The sequence below is a fragment of the Lissotriton helveticus genome, chromosome 11 (assembly GCF_964261635.1).
Source record: "Lissotriton helveticus chromosome 11, aLisHel1.1, whole genome shotgun sequence".
In the NCBI taxonomy this organism is placed as follows: Eukaryota; Metazoa; Chordata; class Amphibia; order Caudata; family Salamandridae; genus Lissotriton; species Lissotriton helveticus.
Window position 1 is genome coordinate 236,556,739 of NC_136072.1, and position 21,091 is coordinate 236,577,829.

General features: G+C 44.2%; 1 protein-coding gene across 1 annotated transcript in view; it reads right to left on the minus strand.

The window, feature by feature from the left end:
• Nucleotides 1-4,219: 4,219 nt before the first annotated feature.
• LOC144792825 (glutathione hydrolase-like YwrD proenzyme) overlaps nt 4,220-21,091 on the minus strand; it is a 564,131-nt gene continuing 547,259 nt past the window's right edge. Inside the window, exon 12 of the mRNA XM_078668023.1 lies at nt 4,220-5,525. Coding sequence (XP_078524149.1) covers nt 5,281-5,525 — 245 coding nt within the window. The 3' untranslated portion in view covers nt 4,220-5,280. The remainder of the gene's footprint in view (nt 5,526-21,091) is intronic.

Here is a 21,091-nt window from a genome sequence, read left to right on the forward strand (position 1 = left end):
CACCACATCCACCGCCACATCCACCACCACCACATCCACCACCACTACATCCACCACCGCATCCACCACCACTACATCCACCACCGCATCCACCACCACTACATCCACCACCGCATCCACCACCACCACATCCACCGCATCCACCATCACATCCACCATGACATCCACCGCATCCACCATCACATCCACCATCACATCCACCGCCACATCCACCACCATCGCATCCACCACCACATCCACCACCATCGCATCCACCACCATTGCATCCACCACCATCGCATCCACCACCATCGCATTCACCACCACATCCACCACCACATCCACCTGACAAAGGTATTAATTTTGCTATTTTCAAAACCAACACATAAATTAAAAAAAATAAAACTTTCCTAATGCGAGACCTATTGCATTTTCAATGCTTGTTTCATGTTGGACGGGGCGCACTTTATAAGGGAAAATGCTATTTTGGCAGGTGTGTTTGAAAGCGTGCCTGCTCTTTATATACTGTGCTTGGTCTCCTTGGCCAGGGCTGGACTGGGAACCAAAACTGGCCTTGGCAAAGTGCCCGGCCGCCCCCCCTCCCACGGGGGGGGGGGTGTTTGGGGGGTGCGGACGAGCTGTTTGCTAGGGCCGGTTTTGGACGATTTTGTTACAGGGGCCGATTTTGTAGCTATGCTGCAAAAACAGCCCTGTAACAAAAACTGCCCCCCAGGGACCCAAAACCGGCCACCACCCTGGTGGCCCACTGGAGGAAATGTCCATGCCGGCTACGGCCAGCCAGCTCTGTTCTTGCCTCAGGATGGAGTCTCACAAAGACTGACTTTTGATGTTGCTCATGGAGCATCGTGATAAGAAAATTGTTTTTTTCAAACCGTTTGCAAGGAGGTCCTCTAATGTAATCACATAGCTTTAAACAAGCATTATACTCACCTCCATGTCCTGTAGTGGAATGCAAATGTTCTTAGCTTTCATGAACATTTTAACTTTGTCAAGGACATTAAGTTGAGCATTATCTCACCCCGGTTCTAAACATGTATGAGTGATGCATGACTGCTGTTTTCTCCCACCCTATTTAAACTTTTAAATATTTGGTTTAATAAATACATAAATTCTATATGTCTCAAAAGGAGGTAGTTATACTTTTTGTTTCCAGGAACAGATCACAAACATGACCAATGAAGAATTAATAGGGTCAATGGCAATGCACTAATGAAAATAACCTAAAATGGCGTGCACCATTGACATATTGTTTCGATGGCTGCTGAACAGATGGATTGACTATGTGCTTATGTTCACTAATGACACTGTGGTTCTATTTTAGGGAGATTACGGATGGCAGTATTGTTGTCTTTATGGTTCAGCGCAAAAGGAAAAAGATAAAATCGCTCTAATTGGGAAAACGCTATCTTGTCAGGAGTGCTTGAAGGTGTTAATGCGGTTTGTAAAGGTGTTTGGCTTCCTCTCTCCAGGAACAAGTCTCACAAAGGCAGAAACGTGGAGTTTTCATGCTGTATGAGTTCTTTAACAGGCATTTTTCCAAGACTACTTGACCCTATCCCTTCTCCTCGAATTCCTAGCTTGACTTCTCACTGCAAGAGGGAGGCTTCTACATTATGTAGAGCCTTCTCTTTTCTAATTTAAACATATCAAATCACTTACATTTTCTGTTTGACTGTTGACAGCTCAGAAAGATCATGTCCCTATCTGAGTTGTTTTCATTATTTGTAATTTTGCGGTTTTATGTCATTTCTGAACCTGAATTTTAGGTATTGTGTTGCGAGAGGAAGACAGCAAGTTGCTGAGCCTTGCGGACTCCGTTTGGTGAGGCAACACGTCTCCAGGCCCTGCACTCTGGCAAGCTTTGGCATTTCAGTACTTTTCGTCATTCATGGGGGTCTTTCACGGCCAGCGTGGAAAGCTTGCAGCGAAGGGTGGCGGTATACTTGTTCAGGTTTGCATAGGAAGGAAAATGTCAAACTTCGGATTCTTCTTGTATCAGAATGAATCCATACTTAGGAAGATCTGGCCTTGGCTAGCCATTTGTATGGCCCTTTCAAGATGGCGAGCTTCCTGGAGCTTGTCGAGCCCAAGATGGAACTCTCTCCCCATTAAGTCACTTTTGGTTTATACCTTATCTAAAAGGGAATTGGGTTGAGATGGATTTTTGGCGACACATTCATCACTGTATTTTGTGTTGTGTTCATCTCCCACTTGCTATCATTTTTGACCCTGGTTTTTTATGATCCAATTTTTGTAGCAAGATTACTTTCAGAATATTAAATTTTGGAAGATCTATGCTGGGTCTCTTCTCCACCCTGACTCCAGGTGGTTTGGTGCCTTGCTCACTACACCTGCATGGCAGAAGCAGCTGAGCTGAACTGGATTAAACGGTTTCATGCAAAAGAGGGAGGGGTGGGAGATCTTACCACATCCATGTGACCTCACCTGCATCTCCTAACTACTTTGTAGGGCTGCACTTTGAGGACCAACAAAGTACCCACATATCTCTTGTGCCAACTTCATGTCTTGCTCATGTGCAAACCCCACCTTGCCCAACTCAATTCCCATCCCAGCTGATGCTGCTACAATGTGTGTTGTAAAAGATTTGCCTGCAATGTGGTAATTTCTGGTGGACAGTCAAATATTCCCAAAGCTGATGTATAGTGTGAAGGGTGGATAGGTTAGACAGCCACAGCAACACAAAGCACAGCCCTATTTTTAATTGCAAGTTTATATAGCGCTAGGATCGACTCCCGGAGGAGTATCTCCGCGCTTCGACCGCTGCGAAACCCTTCCTGGCTTCCCTGAGAGATGGTCCCTTAATGGGTACCTCCAGGGTGAGACCAGGCATCCCCGGCGGTCTGGTGGGGCCGCTAGTGAAGATGAGGCAAGCTAATGCCCAGAGTTGCCGAGTGTGATCGCTGATCAGAGTGGGCACCGAGGCGAGAGAATTATCGAGTCCGCTGACCCTGGTCCAGAAACCTGCCGCGTCTGGAATCGAACCCTGGTCCCGGGCCGTCCTCTGCTCTCGGGTCTGCCGCCTCTAACCAGTGAGCCACACTACTTCACACTACTACACAGGCTAAGTCGCCCAAGCAGCCACGATCCATGTTGGATGCTTTTCAGTTGCCATATCGCCCAATTCTCCAATTTATTTTAAAAATAACCCTTCTGTGTGTTGGGTGTGTAATTCTGGATTTGGCTGAGACTTGTGTCTGGTTGAATCTGGCATCACAAGGAAGTAGGAAAACCACCACCTTCCCTGGGCATTTTACCTGCTCAAAGTTATTGTAATCTCCCAGTAGGAATGGGCTGAAAATAAGGAATTGCCACAGGAATGGTATGGTATTCCGATTCCTATGAAAAGTTTGCAATTCTGAGAGCCTCAGGTATAAACTTGGAAACCAGCTGCATTCCTTTCATTTTGGGCACGGGAATACCCATACAAAATCACTGCCTTACCTGTAATAGAGGCCACACAGGACAGCAGGCAAAGGTGCAGTTAAAGATAGAAAAGATGGCAATCCAGGAAAATATACTTAAGCCAGTGCAGAAGTGTGGCTGGTCCTACATAGTCATTAGTAAGAGTTTTCCAGCAGTGTGTATCCATGGAGGGCGTCTTCTCGTGTCACTCCCTTGTACACAAACAAGCCAAACAAGTATTCCAGTGGCCACATCAGGTGAAGTCGTAAAACATACTTGTAAAAACAAGTTACTAACCCTTTGCTTCCTATGTGACAGCCTGTCCATCAGTCCTATATGTCAGTTAAAACTGACGACAGGATTTTAGTGGAGAAGACTGCTAACAAAATGTTGGAATAGGTTCAGAACCAGCCCGCAAAGAATATTGCCAACAGTTTATAGTGATTTTTCAGACTATTTACCCAGGACTGTTACCTATATTAATGTACCTCTATATGTCGTGATTCATATATTATAAACCTAGCTGAGCAGGTCTTGAAGATGCTACTAGATCATGTATATCAATTGCGGATTTATTCCTTTCAATAGCTCTACATTGCACGTGTTCACAATTCATCAAATTTCACACAATGTTGGCAACAGACAGATTATGTCATTTGCATTGAATCCCACGCTTTTCAGTCGAGTTCTTGAGCCAGGTTTAGAAGTGATAAATCAGAGCCTCCAACGTGCAATAAAAAAACATGGCGATTGGATGCAGGTGAAACTAAAATGAATTCAATCATAACAATATATGTTTGCTAATTTCTGGGTTTATTTTAATTCAGCAAACGGAGGGTTTCAGAACATTATTTATTCTGTTGAATTGATTGACAGACACTTTTGCTCTTTTATCACAAGGGTGGACCACAACCGCTCTGTAAGCTCATACACATTAGGTTTTTTCATTATTTTCAGAATTAATTGTGAGAAGCGTTAAAACAACATGAAATCATGTTTGCCTCCTGATACATTTGATATAAAACCATTCCCAGTGAAAATGACATGTATGCAATGGTACAGAACTGAAGAAGATTTAACTGTCGTTATGACATTATACACAGTTTGCCTGGAAATCACTACAAAGAAGCAAACTCGCATGAAACACTAACTTAAAGAAATAAGAACAATCCATCTGCAATACAGGATTTGGGCCTCTTTGGTCATTAAAGGGCAAATCAGCAACAAGATCCACATGGAAATGAAAATGAGACTGTAAGGATAGATTGCATTCTGGTCACTCTGAGGGAAGTTCATCAAGAGATTCTTCAGTTTGTAAATTTGCTTGTTACTGTATTTATAGTTGTATATGATAGGGCTGGGGAAAGTATAATTTTCTATTGTGTGGTTTGTGGAGGCGAATTGCCACAAACTGATAAAATAATCACTTCAGGTTCCCAAGGAGGAAAACTAATTTTTTCATGCTCTTCATCAGATTCTCTCAAGCAGAGTGAGGTCCACTGAGAACCACATGACCCACACAAGCTGCCCAGTTCGTGATCAGTTTGTGTGATTCTCTCTGGACCTCCTTTTGCCGCTGAAAACCATGCAGGAACGAAGAAATCGGTTCACTTCTCAGGGTCGCCTTCAGAGCCAGGTTGGGCGCTTTTTGTATCTCAGTGTTGCTCTAGAGGTCAAAGCGGATTTTGCCAGATTTCTGCATTTTCTATTTCAACCACTCTTAATAGTGATATCCTACACATTGTTTTGTAAGTCAACCTTCCCTTAGCTTTATCTATGATGGTCTTTTGGCAGGCAATGTATTCCCACTTGTAGATAGCCTAGCTTCCATGATTCAAATTACAGGTGGAATCTTCCTCAATAACCCATTGCACAACCATCTCCGCGGGGATCTGAACCCGCCCACCGTACTGTGCTGTTACTTTCAGATGAAGGGACATCGCTTGACTTCCACCAGTCTCCCATTGTGATGATCTGACCACGTCCAAATAGAGCTCTCTGGTGACCAACCAGTGGCCACTCAACTTTATGACCTCTAGCCCTCAGCTCTTCTGCCACGGCCCGGGAAATGCCATCTTCAAGAAATAACTTCCATGATGTATCTGAGTGAGAGGAATAAGTCATGCGGTTAGCAGATGTTACAATAAGCCCAAAATGTGAATATGTGGCCTAAGAAAATGCAGATTGAAAGTAGGAGAACCTGAAATGAACGGAGTCTTTGGTCACTTTGAATGTGACCACAATCGAATAGTCACAAAACTGGTATAGTTTTGTTTTCTTTCATACCATTCATATAAATATTCCCCCCAACAACAGTAGCACTGGCAGTCAGTTAGTAAAAAGATGAAAGTCTTCACGCTGTGCAAACTCTGCCACAGTTCCATAATTCTGTTGAATCTTGTCTTTTTCCCCCAACTGAACTGAACATTTTTCACACTATTGTTACCCTGCTTGACTGGGGTTGCATACAAAGTGTACCACTATTCATTGTTGATGATGGGTACTGAACCCTCAAAAAGCTATGGGAACATTGGGGTTTGGCGGCAGTACACTTGGAAGAGGGTCTCCCAACTCCATTATGGAAAATGTATTCAGTTCCATTATCTAGTGTGCTTCACTTCCCCTGGTAGACATGCAATTGTGCTGTCATCAGGATTACATTTTTAATACATGGAGACTTTGTGCTGTATGAATGGTGTCTGCCGTGAAGATACCTATTGGTTTTATTCTGTTTTGACAGTCTTACTCTAGGAAAGTGGAGTATTATGTAGTGTGGCTGGTTAGGCTGCACTATGCAATACTCTCACAATACCCCAAGGATGGCCCTTGGATTCACAATACTAAATCCATAGCTCAGTCCTGGTAGTGTGGCCAAGAGCAGTCAGGCTTTACTAGAGGAACATGTGCTAAGTATTTCAGAGTACCAACATGAACACTAAATAAGTCACACGACTCAATAGAAATTTCACACCAATTAAAAAATATAAAGCAGATTTCTATACTAATGTAGACACCAAAAAACAACCACAATCAAATACATATTACCGGAGTTCTAGATTTTAAAAGGAAAAATACATCAAAGCTATTCAGTACTGCATAACTTTAGCACTGGGGTCAACGGTAAAAAGCACTAGTGCCAATCGGTCACTTGCACTTGCAGGTCGAGTTGCATGGAACCCACTGGGGGAGGGGGGGGGGGCAGTAAAGTGATGCAGGTCCTAGGACTAGGCCACGACAGTCAGTTGAATTGTACCTGGCTCGTAGTGTCCAGGTACAGAGTTGCTCTGGTTGTGCCTGGTGCTGCAGCAGGAGATGCAGGGTAGCCAGTTGTACCATGCAGACGGTGCTGGTGAGGAATCAGATCAAATATTCGACAATGGGGCCACTGGGGTTGTTGGTTGAAGGTGCTGCGGGGTTCTCTCATGGTGCAGCGCTGAGTAAAGATAGCAGTTGCCAGACTGGCCATCAATGTGCCTTGGCAGCGGTAAGTTCGGCGATTAGATACTCTGGGGGAAACCTGTAGCCACCTGAAAGTTGCTGGAGGTCAAGAATAGGTTTACCACGATGCACTGGACCATTTACTTGTGGGGGATCCCTCAAGCGCCCGATGGTCACCGATTCTTTGGGTTCAGTAAGTTGTTTTACCAGTGGACTGTATGTGACTAGTGCTACTATTCCAAGGGAGTCTAGAGTTGCATTTGGCTCTTAAAAGGGTACCTCTGTCTAGGGGATTTGATATTTGGTTCGGCTAGAGTCGCAGTCTACCCCTTACAGGAAGGTTGCCACAGATGCAGAGTATCGCGCATTTGTTTTGGGCAAGTCCTGTGGGTGCAAGTAGCCAATGGGCTACTAGCCCCAGTGGCTAATCTGTCCCAGAGGTGACCACCTTTTCTTCCCAGAACACTCTATTCTGCCATTTTTAAAATGGCAGAAACCTTACTTGGATGTACAGACCAGGTAACTCACCCTAGGGGTGTGGCTACCCTTCTGGGGGTGTACGCCTCCTGACTACATACTTTTTCCTCCTGCCTGGCTGAAAATGTGCCTTTGGTGGACTGTTTCCTCCTTTGGAAGGCAGCCTGGATGTATATGAGAGGTGGTGTAAGCTTTGAAGTTCATATCCTAGATGTGCCACTCCACTAGCCATCCTGTCAGGGAGGGAGGTTCACCTCCTTCCCAGACAGGCCTTTGTTTCTGGCTACTGAGAGAGTTCACACCTCCTGGCATGGGTCATGGGTCAGAATCCTGTCTTGACTGCAGCAGCTTTCAGGAAAGGCTGGGCCAACCCTCTGGGCAACCTCTAAGGTAGCCACCTGGGTGCATGTTACATTAACTCTAGCATGAGAATCATGGCAGGGGTGATGAGACAAGTTAGTTGATATCAAACATGGCATATTTTGAGGGAACATAATGGAGCTGGCAACCTTGGGGTGCCCAGGTGCTGCCCCATGTTAGCCTATAGCCCCCTGACCACTTATAGTGGCCCTTGATGGAAATAGGCTACCATAGGGGCATATAAGCTTGCACTTATATATCCACACCTTTAATAGAACCCACCTTGCCTCCTGGGCTCAGGAGACCTATCTTAGGGGTGACTGACATATATTACAAATAGTGCTGTGACCCTGCCACTCATGGTGAGGCCAAAGTGTAGTTTGGGCAGTTGGCACTGCTCCTGTGGTCTGCAAGGGCTGGCCTGCCGTCACCTTTTTACTTGGGTCACTAAGGGTGGCACGTTCATTGCTTCAAGCCCTGGTGACCCCTTTAACTCCTATGCCCTGGCTACCCTTGGTACCACTTACCAGGGACTTATAAGTGGGTTAAAGTCATTGCCAATTGGGGTTACTCGTTCTGACAAATTTGCACGATGGTCGATATGTACATGAGGTGGGGACTGGGGCTCCCTCGTTTTCAATTCAGATTTTGATTATTGTCATTGCACTGATTTTTATTGTAGTATTCCCCTGATGAAGGTATAACCATACCGAAATGCATTGGGACTGACTGCACAGAAAGAAGGGATGTACATGATGTAATGTATCATCTTTTTGAAGAATCAAGCACAAGATAAAAGATAAAGAGCAATTAAAAACAAAATGCTTTTCATTTAATTTGTGTTTTTGAACAACATGGATATGTGCACATGATTTTGGTTGAATGCATTTGCACTATGGGTTGTTTATAATTTGTTTTTTAAAAGTCTGGTGAAATTACGTATTACTTTTGGACATAAAGCACCCCTAGGGGGCATGTGAATAGTGCGTCGCTTCCAAACAGTGCTTGTTTGTGTTCATATTTTGCTACTGACGCGAGCCAGTCAGATGAGGCGGCAGCACCATTAGATGAAATAGATGATTTGAACAACTACGAATATTTATTGAAAAACAGGAGTGCAGAGTGTCTACCACTTATACATATTTGTTACCCAGGGGCTCATCCTAGGCACACAGCACCCACCCATTCATTATGGATTTTGACGAAATCTCACATCTTACAACAAATCAGGCAGATGTTAAGGCCTATACAGACAATGAAGCAGAGGGTGTGTATGCATTGATAAAAGATGTCAGAGAATTTCAGGGAAAACCAGGGTCCACCCCACAAATGATAAAGCAACTACAATACACATTAAGGAAACAAATTAACCAAAGGCTTCATGCCACCACGTTAATCCAGTATCATAAAGTCAAGCGTATTCCTCGCGGATTGCGTATATCCCTTAGGCCACTTCTTTTCCAATTCAACAAGCCATTTATGCTAAAGTGGTATGCCATACTTAACAAGTGTTCGCTAGACTTAATCTTGCTCATAGTAGAGGAGTTGTCGAATATTTTGAAAGAATTAGAGACAGAGATACAAGAATTGCAGACTGAATTGTCAACAAGATTATCAGAGGAAGAATTAGCCACCACTCTTAAGGACATCCAAGACCAGTTAGAAGAACACACAAGGGAAGTACATGAACGCAAACTACGTAAGTTTAAGCGTGACACTATCGATTATAAGTTGGATGAGGTCTATTCCTGGGCAGATCAATATGCCCAGAGAAGAGTTTACAAAAAATCTCAAGCCCACTCCTCAGAAGAAAGTGTGGCAACTGACCAAGACATTTTACCAACACGCACACCGTTGGCAGCTACCTCCAGCGGTAGCGCTGAGAGAGGAGCAGAGGGGGGTTCCAACACCACATCAGGGCCGTCTTTTTTAGAAGGGGGCAAAACCTCCAACCATCCACCTACGGAACAGACACAGTCCAAACAAAACGGACAAGGAGGGGACAAGGTTCAACAAAAAAGGTTAAGAAACAAGAGGACCTAGTGATGAACATTTCAGATTACCCGCTTAATGCGATAGAACAACGTGTTTTAAACAAAGGCATGTCCTTTGTTCCCACTTACTCTACCCACAAACTGGAAACGGAGGTTTCATTATTTAAATTTATGAGGAAACTCCGGTTACGGTGGTTTTTTCATACGATTAATCAAGAGGCAGTGAGTACCACTACACCAGAGAAAATGCAGGTATTCAGACCCAAAAGTACGTTCATGGCCCCTCTTTCACACAAAACCCTGGATCTATTTGAAACATTGGTGAGGAAAGATATTGACAAGATTTCAAGTACCAAGAGCAGACAGAACAACCTGACCAGACAGGAACATCAGACCCTGGTCAAATTGGCACACAATGACAGTTTAAAGATTGTACCGGCAGACAAAGGGGGAGCGCTGGTTGTTCTCAACCAGTCACATTACTTGGCAAAGGTTGATCAGCATGTAACCGATGAGGACACATATATTAAATTGGACTCTGATCCCACAGTCCGTTTCCAAAACATTTTGAATACCATTCTAGATAGAGCACAGGAAATGGGTTGGATAGACGAGCAAACGCGACGGTTTCTGACGGTTCAATACCCTAAGAGACCGCATATCTACATGGTGCCCAAAATGCACAAGAATCCTGAGGACCCACCATTTAGGCCAATTGTGGCTGGATGTGGGTCGTTGCACGAACCACTGGGCAAGTACCTAGATCACTACTTACAACCGTTGGTTCAACAATGGGGCACGTACATTCAGGACACCACAGAGTGTTTAAAAAGAATCAGGGAGGTTAAGATCACACCGACTGACAAAGTGTTGTTATGCACGGTTGATATAGCAGCCCTATACACCTCCATTCCCCATCAGGATGGTATAGAGGCAGTAGAATGGATGCTATTACGACATGATTATGAAGAAGGCAAAAGTGTGTTTCTTTTAGAGTTACTGCATTTTTGTTTGTACCACGGGTATTTCAGGTGGCAGGACAGTTTTTACCTCCTATCTGGCTAGTTTTTACCTCATATCTGGCTACCCTTGGTACCACTTACCAGGGACTTATAAGTGGGTTAAAGTCATTGCCAATTGGGGTTACAAATTCACATTCATCATATTTAGGGAGAGTGCACTGGCACTGGTTAGCTGGCTCCAGTGCACTTTCAGAGTCCTACACCAGCAGCTAATAATCCAAATGGGGACAAAAAGGGGGGGCACCTGCAAAAGGCCTTTTCTTGCACTTACTTAGTGAATACTTGGTTACACAATAGTACCAATGTTCCTAAGATTACTAATGGCAGTACTTACCACAGATAGTTCCCCGTAACCCCTACTTGCCACAGAAACCTGAGAAAAAGACTTGCCTGTGGTTTCTAGACTTGATGAGCAAGAAAACTATGCATAACTTGGTAATTACACATTTCCTGAATATAAGAGTTAACATTAAAGGAGCGGGTATCAGATTCCACTGCATGTGTACCACAATAGTAAGATGAATTATTATAATCAGGAACCCCCATCTCCTACCCACAAAGTCACTTTGTCATAGTAACGCATTTAGGAAAATGCATATGAATTAAAGTCCACATTAGTTCATACACCTACAAACAACCTATAGATTTCTGTTTTAAGTGGAATTATATGATGTACATGCAAGTGGGGCTACTGTTAATGAATGAAATTCACCTGTATGGTGAGATACATATCTCAGGTAAAATACTTTGAATGCCATCATTTTTAGAACAAGGAAAGTGAATAAAAAATTAGCAAGTCTACAAAAATAAAACACAATATATCAAGAAATAAGGTACAATAGGCTGTCTCCCAGTAGATCAGAAAGAGCTTAATAGGGAAGCAGCAATATTCATGAAAACAATACAAATCTTTTCCACACTGTAATACACCTAAATTGGGCATTAAAAGACTATCATTTTAGTCAACGGTGAACCTGTAAATAAATAAAGGAATTCATTAATCAATTCAAGGGCCCAAATGTTTTTATGAGCCTGCCAATGCCAAATCTGATGTTGCAAGTTATTTGTCATACCTAGTGTCACTCTTTGCTTCTGCTTTTGAGTCTTCTTCCTTCTTTTGACCTTTCCTTCTCCCTTGCTCTGGATCAAAGTCTAGAGATGAAAAATAAGCACCAGTGCCCGCCACCAGCAACCACTGATTTTAGGAGTCTCTACAAGTCTTGTCAAATATACCACTTAGGTCTTGTCCAACTTTGCACCTTTGTTCCCCAATACATAGTTCTGTATTTATAAAGCATGGAGGTAGATGGTGACTGAACCAGAGGTTGGACGATGTTGGGACGGGAATGACGCATGCATGGTATACAGGCATGTTCCCATCCTCAGAGTGCCCGACAGCAAGTGAAGCTGATATCCTGATTTTGTTTTGCCCTGTGATCATGCTAATCCACAGAAGCCTACTCCTGTCCTTAACAATGTGAGTTCTGGGACCAGTACTGTGGCAATGAGGGGTCTACCTAGCATGGATCATGACAGAAAATTGACTACTATTTCCATCATGGGTGTATCACGTGGCAGCATAACAATGTTTTGTGAATCTGTAACCTTTTTCTCTGTTTCAGTGGGAGAATGGCCTACAGATCCCTCTCATGTAAAGCTCCATTGTTCTGTGAGACCCAGAACCCTGCGCTGACATTCTGTGTGCATGACAAGTGCATGTATGTGTACAGTAAAAGTGAATGGAGGAAATCCAGACACTAAAGTAAGGAGGATGAAGACATGGCTACCTTTAGGAATTTTATGAACACGGTCTTAGAAAGGGGCTGCTGATTAGTGCTTCCTGAGCAGTGCCAAATTGTTGAAGGTAGGGGTGAATGGTGGGGCTGCAGCTTCTGATGACAGCCATTAGCAAGGAACTCGCACATCATTTTACCCCGCTGTGGGTATACACATTTTGTGCCAGTCTCACTGCTATCTGCTATGACACGCATCGCTTTATACAAAGGATGTGCCTGAAGAGCAGACGGTGAATGACATGAATGACATTGGAGAGTGAGCCAACCTAGACTGGTTCTGAAGCGTGAAGCAGTGGATCCACATCCCCAGCCAAGAAAATGGGCATAAAAGTGGGATCCAAAGCAACCCATGTTGTTCTAGGTTCTCCTTGACCAAGGAAGGGAGTGCTAGGGAGTGCTCCATTGAAAATCGCAAAGAGTCACTGTGTAACTAGAGCTGGTGTCTTTCTGACAACCAGTCTTCCAGAGGTGAAGGAACATCACATTAAGTGAGCTCTTTCTACAGGAAGAGTGGAGATCTGCCTGAGGAAACTAGAAGCCCATGTGACGCCCGAGAGAGAGAAGTGGTGTGTCTAGCTTGCAGGAAGATAGACTGCCCATGAGAAGAGGCCCAGCATGTTCTGGAAATGTCAGGCACCCATAGGAAACTTACAGCCCCATGAGAGCAATCCAGTAGTCACCTGTGCTGTGAAGGTGCCACCCGTGTCTCTCTGTGCGGTCCTAAAGAAATAGAAGTATGACTGTATCAAAGTGTGAAGTCTATGTCGCACAGCAGCCTGCTCTTGGTCAAGCGGTTGATGTTGTTGCTGCCGCCGACAAGTAGAAGGAGACTGAGTCATTACTGTCTGGAAGCAACTAAACGGCCCAGAGACCTCAACTATCCCCCTGATGCCATAGACATATTGTAAGCTGCAAGCAGTGCTGTGGTTGGCAGCTGATCTCATGAGGGCCATGGTGTAAGCTAGCGAAGCCACCTCCTCAAACCTGCCCATGAAGTTTATCCTGAACACAAGAGATGCTGCAGTAACCTGCAACAATGGAGTAAAACCTGTGAGGGTTTTGTGCCACCTGTATCCGCCGCAATGCCCGAATGGCTGCCAATCGTCAACAGGCAACCACATGGCTTAACTGCTGCTGAGGACGAGAGAACATTTTGCATGCAGGAAAGATCTGCAGTGCCTACTAGAAACCTTTGGCCCAAAAGCCACTAATGGCACTGAACTGAGTTGCCACATTAATCCGGGTGGGCTGGAAGAGATCCCAGCTTGCCACACTCATTTGTTCAAGCAATTGGCTGCATACTTTATTGACCCCTCGCGCCCCTCCAAATCTGGATCACAGCTAAGATCTCAGTTTGCATGGTATAATCAGGAGTGTAGGCACAGGCATACTGAAAAGTGAGGGGGCCTCCCTGCACGGTACTTAGGGGGGGCCCCTCTGGGCTCAATCAGGAGCTCTCCCGGCCAGAGTTTAGTGCCAAGGGGGCCCCTTGGAGCTAGGGCCCCCCCGCACCGTGTGGGCTGCGGGGGCCTGTGTTACGCCCCTGAGGGTAGGTGCCGTAAACGGAAACCAACCTTGGCTCTTAGAACTAAGAACTTGTTCCCAGTGAGAGAACCAAGAAGGTCTTATAAGTCAGCTCAGGCGAGAGACAAAAGGGAGTGGGATGACAATAGGTGGAAACTAATTGGGGAGGCCTGTGCCAGTAAAGCCTTGCAGAAGTTCTGGCTCTTAGTCACCAGGGGGGACGTTAATAGGCCACCACGACCGGCCAATAACATTTCTATTTACACATGGTATGAATATTTTACATTTTATATTCAGGGTCATGTGCATCAGTTAGATCCTGCTTATGTTACCGTTAAGGACTTCTTCTCTAAAAGCGAAATCAGGACCTGCATTGATTCAATTACTAAGGCAAAAGCCCCTGGACACAAAGGCATCCTTGGCGATGTATTCCTATATGATAGTGAGAACTGGACAAGTTACATCTGTCTTTAGCCAATGCGATAGCGGAGGAGGCTGGAATACCTAATCCTTGGAAGGGAGCAGAGGTGATTCCTATGTATAGGAAAGGAGAGAGATCTTCACCCTGCAACTACAGAACTATCAGGCTTATAGGCTGTGTCCAAAAGGTTTTTGCCCGAGAACTCCTTGTGAAGATACAGGACTGGATTGGTGAAAATAACATCTTGATCCCCCTTACAAGCCTGCTTCAGACAAACAACAGGCACCATTGATCAGGTGTTTCGTTTCTTTCTTCTGTCTTTGAAGACCCTGCTTCTTGGCCAGAGGAGCTTCTACGTAGCCTTTATTGACTTAAAGACTGCATTCAATCTAGTCCCAAGGAATACTCTATGGCAAGTCTTAAAAGACAAGGGGCTTCCCCTGGAAATTTGATCTCTTGTCATCCACCTTCACGAGGCAAGCTTTGCTAGGTTACGCTGGGGTGGCCAAGGCCAGCTACTGACCCAATTAATGTTAGTAGGGGGGGGGGGTACGTCAGGTGTTGTGAACGTAGTTGTCCAGTATCTTTTCAAACTCCAGAAGATACCCCTACCCTGGGGGGGGGGGCAGGTTGTGACGCTATTGTGTGCTGATGCTGTTAGTATCCAAAACACCAAGAGGGCTCCAGCTGCTCTTAAATCCTTTTAAGGACATCTGCGACTCCCGCTGATTAGAGGTCAATACATCAAAGACAAAGCTCTTATTGCTTAACCCTCATAAATCCTATCAAGGAAAATTATCCTTGGGAGGTGTTCTTTTAGATAGGTTTTGCACTTTTGACTATCTAGGTATCACTTTTTCAGAAGATATGTCTTGGAAGCCTCACATGACCAAGTTATCCTTGAAGCACAAGCAAATAGTAGGGGCCCTTTCCAAAGAACACAGCTCCACATCCAGTAAAACAGTGGCAGACCTCCTCCAGAGCTACAATTCCAAAGCAGTAAGCTCAGCTCTCTATGGAGCCAAACTGTGGGGTTTTAAAGGGATGGATGACCTCTCTAAATCAGAGAATAAGTTCCTGAGGTGCCTGGTCTCGCTACCCCAGAACACGCCACTCCACCCGGTAAGGCTGAATTTTGGTAGAGATCCTATCATTGTTAAGGTTAAGCTACTCCCTCGCCTGTTTTGGTTGCGCAAAAGGTCCACTCCTGAGCTGCTCCCATAAGCCAAAACCCTTATGGCAGTTAGTGCACTTGAATATTCTAATAAGATAGGCTGGATACGGAATATGACATCTTTAATAGCCACAAATAGAGTTGAGGGGCATGGGGATGTTAAGGACCCGGCACTGCTTCCTAGAAAGATTCTTTTAAAAATCAGTACTGGGACTGGGTGGCACAGGCTTCACTTATTAATCCATCGTGGGGACATTTAACTGTGGTGTTCATGGATTTTAAATTGATCGGTTGGATAGAACAATATCTAGATATTTTCATGTCACCCTCAGGTAGGAAACTTTATATGCAGTTTAGGTTTGTCTCGCTTCGCTTGAACTCCCTCAGAGGTTCCTGGCACCACTCTTCCATCATTTCTCAGTTATGTCCCAGCTGCATCTCTACAGTACAGACAACTGTCCGTGTATTTTTTGCTTACCCTGTGTACTCTCTCCCTAGAGCCAAACAGCATAAACCAATTTGCAAGCAGCTGGGAACACGCATTTATGGTGAAGCTATCCTTAGATCGGACCCTAGACCAGTGATTGCTTGCTCAGTAGCAAAATGTTGGGGTTATATGTGGACAACTAGGAGGAAACTGCTGAAAACGTGAGGTAGCTTCTTATCCTCCTACCTATTTTGCTAGTTTTAACCTGTTTTAATGTTATTGTTTGCTCATACTTTATTGATAGCACCTAAAGGTCTTGAGTGTAGTACACTCTTAGGGGGCTATTAGGATGGCCTATCGGCTATCGGACCGCCCGCCTAAAGGGCTGGGGTCCCGACATTGGTATTAGGATGCACCCGCCACAGTGGCAGGCGCATTCCTCAATTTAACATTGTGGCGGGCGGTGCTCACTGCACCGCCCGCCACAATGTTAAAAAAAAATGCACACATTTAAATGATCGAAGCGGCAGGCACCGCACGGTGCCTGCCGCTTCGATCATGTAAATGCAGGGGGGTACCACAGGTACCCCCGTGTGCCAACCCCCTTTGGCCTTCACTCTGGGGGCCCACAGGGGTCCCCCAGAGTGAACACCACATGCCTCTATGCCGCCACGGAAAGGCATTGAAAAATGCACATAGTAATATGGCGGGCGGTGTCTAACAGACACCGCCACCATATTACTCGTTTTCCGCCCCGGCCGCAAGGCACCCGGGGCGGAAAACAGGCGGGCGGTGTTTTTCACCGCCGCCATCCTCCCGCCATCCTAATTTGGCGGGGGGGATTTGGGCTTGCGATGTCGGGCGGATTGCCTCCACCAGGCAGGCGGTGGCCACCGCCAGCCTGGCGGAGGCAATCCGCCTGACATCGTAATGGACCCCTTAGAATGCAGACAGGATAGCGGGCCATGTTGTTCTCTTTGGAATAGGCAGAGGTTTTTGTTGTCTTGGTCTTACATTGTGCACTAAGTGGCTAATCCATATATTTACTGTACTAAAGATTATTGCTCGACTGATGTTTTTATTATGCTACTTATGTCTATTTTTAGATTTTATTCTATTTATATGAGCTGTATCGCACTTGCATTTTTCTGGTCATATGACAGAAATAAAGTTTTCTATGGTTAGCGGCCTACTAGCCAGGTGATTGATGAGTTTTCCAGGATGTGTAAATGACTCAAACCACCATCTTACAGGTTCCTAATGGTATAGTTCACCTGTTGATAGAAATTGTGTCTGTATCTTGCTGTTGCTGGATATATCTGCTGTTATTCACTCTATTGGCAATTAAGTACATGTGTTGTTTTGTATCTCCCTCAATCTGTCAGTCAAGGGTTTACAATTTTGTTCTGCTTTTAGTTGTGTAACATTCACTATTCCTGTGTTAATACCATGGATGACCTTTAGGTGTCGCCAGATGTAGCTGCTTCAACTCCAGAGATGCCCTTTTGTACCCCCAGCAAGCTTCCTGCAAGCTCTGCCCAGCATGTGTAGATACATTCAAAAGTCCATTTCAAAAGACTTTATTTTGTGAAACATCAAAAATAGTGCTGGGAAACATTGGAAATTGCATCCTTTTTTAAATGTCTTCTACCGAAGATAAACATCAGGCAAATGCATGTTGCACAGTGATGTGCTCTATTTGAGTGTGGCTGTTTAACCTTAAGACATCTCGCACATATTGGGTTTGACGTATTAGTTTTTCACCTTGTAGCTTTGCTTATGTGGCAGTGCAAATGTGATGTTAGGTTCACCAAAAACTATAAACATGAGCTCCAAACACGGGTGAACTCTTTTATATTTTCTCCAGGAAGTTATGAATGATTTTACAAAACACCATGATGCTTACGTGGATATAGAGAAATTCAGGGGCATATTATCAAGGCAGGCGATATGAAATTATCGCCGCTTTAGCGGCCGTTTTCGGTTGCAAAGCGGCGATAATTTCATCACCCTATTAGCAAGCTGTCGCTAACAGGAGTTAACGACAGTTTGTAGGCGATAGCGAGTGGTTTGGGGCCCGCTTTGTATGTCAGCGATATTTATCCCTAATGACATGCAAAGTGAGCGTACCCAACCTGTTAGCGACTGAAAGCAGTCGCTAACATCGCTATTGCCTATTATCAACGCAGGCATAGCGATTAAAAAATTCATGCTAATCGCCAATATCGCTGAAAACGAACACCTGCTCAGACCAGTTCTTATCCATTATATCCAATGGGAGGTGGATATTCTGGCTAAGTCCCCATTGGCGATAATGCGTGAATATCGCTGGATTACCAGCGATATTCACGCATTTTGCCTCTAACGCCGGAAAGTTTATCGCATTTGAGATAAACGTTGCTAATAGCACTATATCTCTGTGATAAAATCCGGCGATGCACGGCGATAGAAAAAATGACGCTAAGCTTAGTTAGCGATAAATATCGCTACTTGTTGATAATATGCCCCTCAGTTTTATGCAATATAATGATTTTTGCGCTGCCGATTAAGAGGGGTGATATCTGAATGGGCCATTATTCGCACTGATTAGCAACGTGATGTCTGTAATAAATCAAGTACTTTTTTGCCATAACCCAATGATGTTGTTCTACTGCATATATGCACTTAATTCTGATATAGTTTTTGATCATCCTAAAGAATGTATTCATACACACTGTATTTAATTTCTATTTCCACTTCTTAAGCAGTGTTTTCAAGGGGCACGATGAGATCTTCAACAGGGACAAAAATACAGAAAAAATGCATTCTCATCACTTTAATATGCCCTCTCGGTGTGCCTCTTTGGTAATCTTCAAGAAATCTACTTTTAATGTAAAATGCACTCTAGTTAATTGTTTAAAAGTCACTTAACTTAATACTGCATCCTGTGATGGCATCAGGGTCAAAAGTCATGTCAGATCACTTCCTGTGACGCCAGAGTTAAAGGGTTTATCTCTCTTCTTCTAATGCAATCAGAGGAAAAAGTGTGTGTGATGTAACTTCCAGTAACACTGGTATTTGGGTGAGTGGAGCTCATGAAAGAGACATGCTTAAAAAATGCACGAGGGCTAACTAAGTACTGACTGTGTGACTAGTAGCGTTGGGGTTCTGCTTCTCCTCCCATCTAATCCAAATTAGAGGAACCCCATCCTCTGCCACCCTTCTCTGATAAACCCTTTTCACAGCTTGAACACTCAAAGGGAGGAGAGGTGGGCACGAAAGTGAGTTGGCAGGGGCTGCTTCTAATTATTTTACTTTCAAGCTGAACTCCTGGTCCTCAGGTGTCTCCCAGGATCTGGAGGGAAAAGTGAATTCAATCCAGGTTTGAGGAAGGATTCAGTATGGCGGGCATTAACTTGTATTATTTGGCTTTGCAGCTTCCCAATAATGAGTGGTTGTTTGGTGAGAGGATCATCCATCGAATGGAGGGGAGCTCCAGTTATTTGAGGGTTCGGACCAGTTGAATTACGCTTACGGTGTAAGGCCTCCCGATGCATTGCCAGATCACACCTTGGCTGTTCTGAATTGTTGGCATAAGGCTCTGAGGTGGATTGGCTAGCAGAAGAATTGAAACTATACTGATCGCAATTTTTCAGGATAGGGTGAAACTGGTCTCTACCCAAGACTTTAACTTGCTGAAGACAATGATTTCTTTGGAGGCTATGAGTAGACATGGTATATCTCGCATTTGCCATCCCCAATGTACCCTACAGATTTATTTCTTTGAATAAAGCCTGGAAGACTGATATAAGGCCTCTTGAGCATGAAGAATGGATTGCATCTGAGAGAGCTTTCTGTGAGCGTGCAACATCTGCAGTCTATGCCTTATACAACTCAAATTCCTACACAGATTTTACTATCTCACTAGTAGTCTCTGGAAAATTGGCATTATTGTGGCATCCTTCCTGTATACGTCGTGGGAAGGGTTGTAGAGTCTAGTCACGGGATTTGGTCTTGCCCAGAGATAACACAATTCTGGCAGAAAATTGGGGCGGGGAGTTACATGATCCAGGGGTTTAAAGAGACATGTAGAGATATCCCCAAAATTGAGTCTACTGGGTATAAGCGAAGACTGAAATGGCTCCCGGTATGAAAAGATTATAGTGGGTCTGGGATATCTTGTAGCAAAGAGAGACATTGCAAAGAATTGGAGGGCGGACCAAACCCCAAACAAATCATCATAGAGGATAGCAACAAACTTCTGTGCTGTTAAGGAGAGGGAGATTTATTGAGTACGTGGCTGCTAAGATTTGGAGTTCTTGACTAAAGAGGGGTGGGACTGAGTTGGGGATATATGGGGAGTGGAATGGGATGACAATCTTGGCCAATTAACTTGTGAAGAAGGTGGACTATGGTGTGCTTTTAAGAAAGTCAATAAAGAATGTTTATTATGGAAAAAACATATGGGGGTACCAGGAACTGGTGAGAAAACATTACATTTAAAAAAAAAATACTGTTATAGTCAATGCCATGCTGATCAGCAACTGCCAAGTTGCCAAGTTCACCAGAACTGTGCAGGCCACCTCACTTCTTTTTTTTCTTTTTTTAAACATTTTATTAAGCATTTTTTCATTTTCTGCACAAATACAGTTCATGTTACAGCACAAATCATTAATTCTACAAAATCAGAAAAATTACATTATATATCAATAGTATGGCTAGAAGAGTAAACAAGAAATGACTTAAAGAGTACAAATAATCCAGGAAAAAAGAAGCTGGGATATGAGGAGCTATTATACCTTATATCACACTTTCCAAGGCGGCCTCCGGCTGCCCTTCACCAACCCTACCATTTTTCCAACTGGTAATAGGTTGCCATATCTTCCGCCCTAATATCTTAGCTCTTCGCCCCTTCCTCTCATATATTGCTTTTTCAAGGTTATACGTAGCAAGAAGGCTTGCAATCCATGTATGGAACGAGGGGGGAAACTTATCTAGCCAAGTCCTTGCTATACAAATACGATAAACTGCCATAGAGACAAACATGAATTCCACT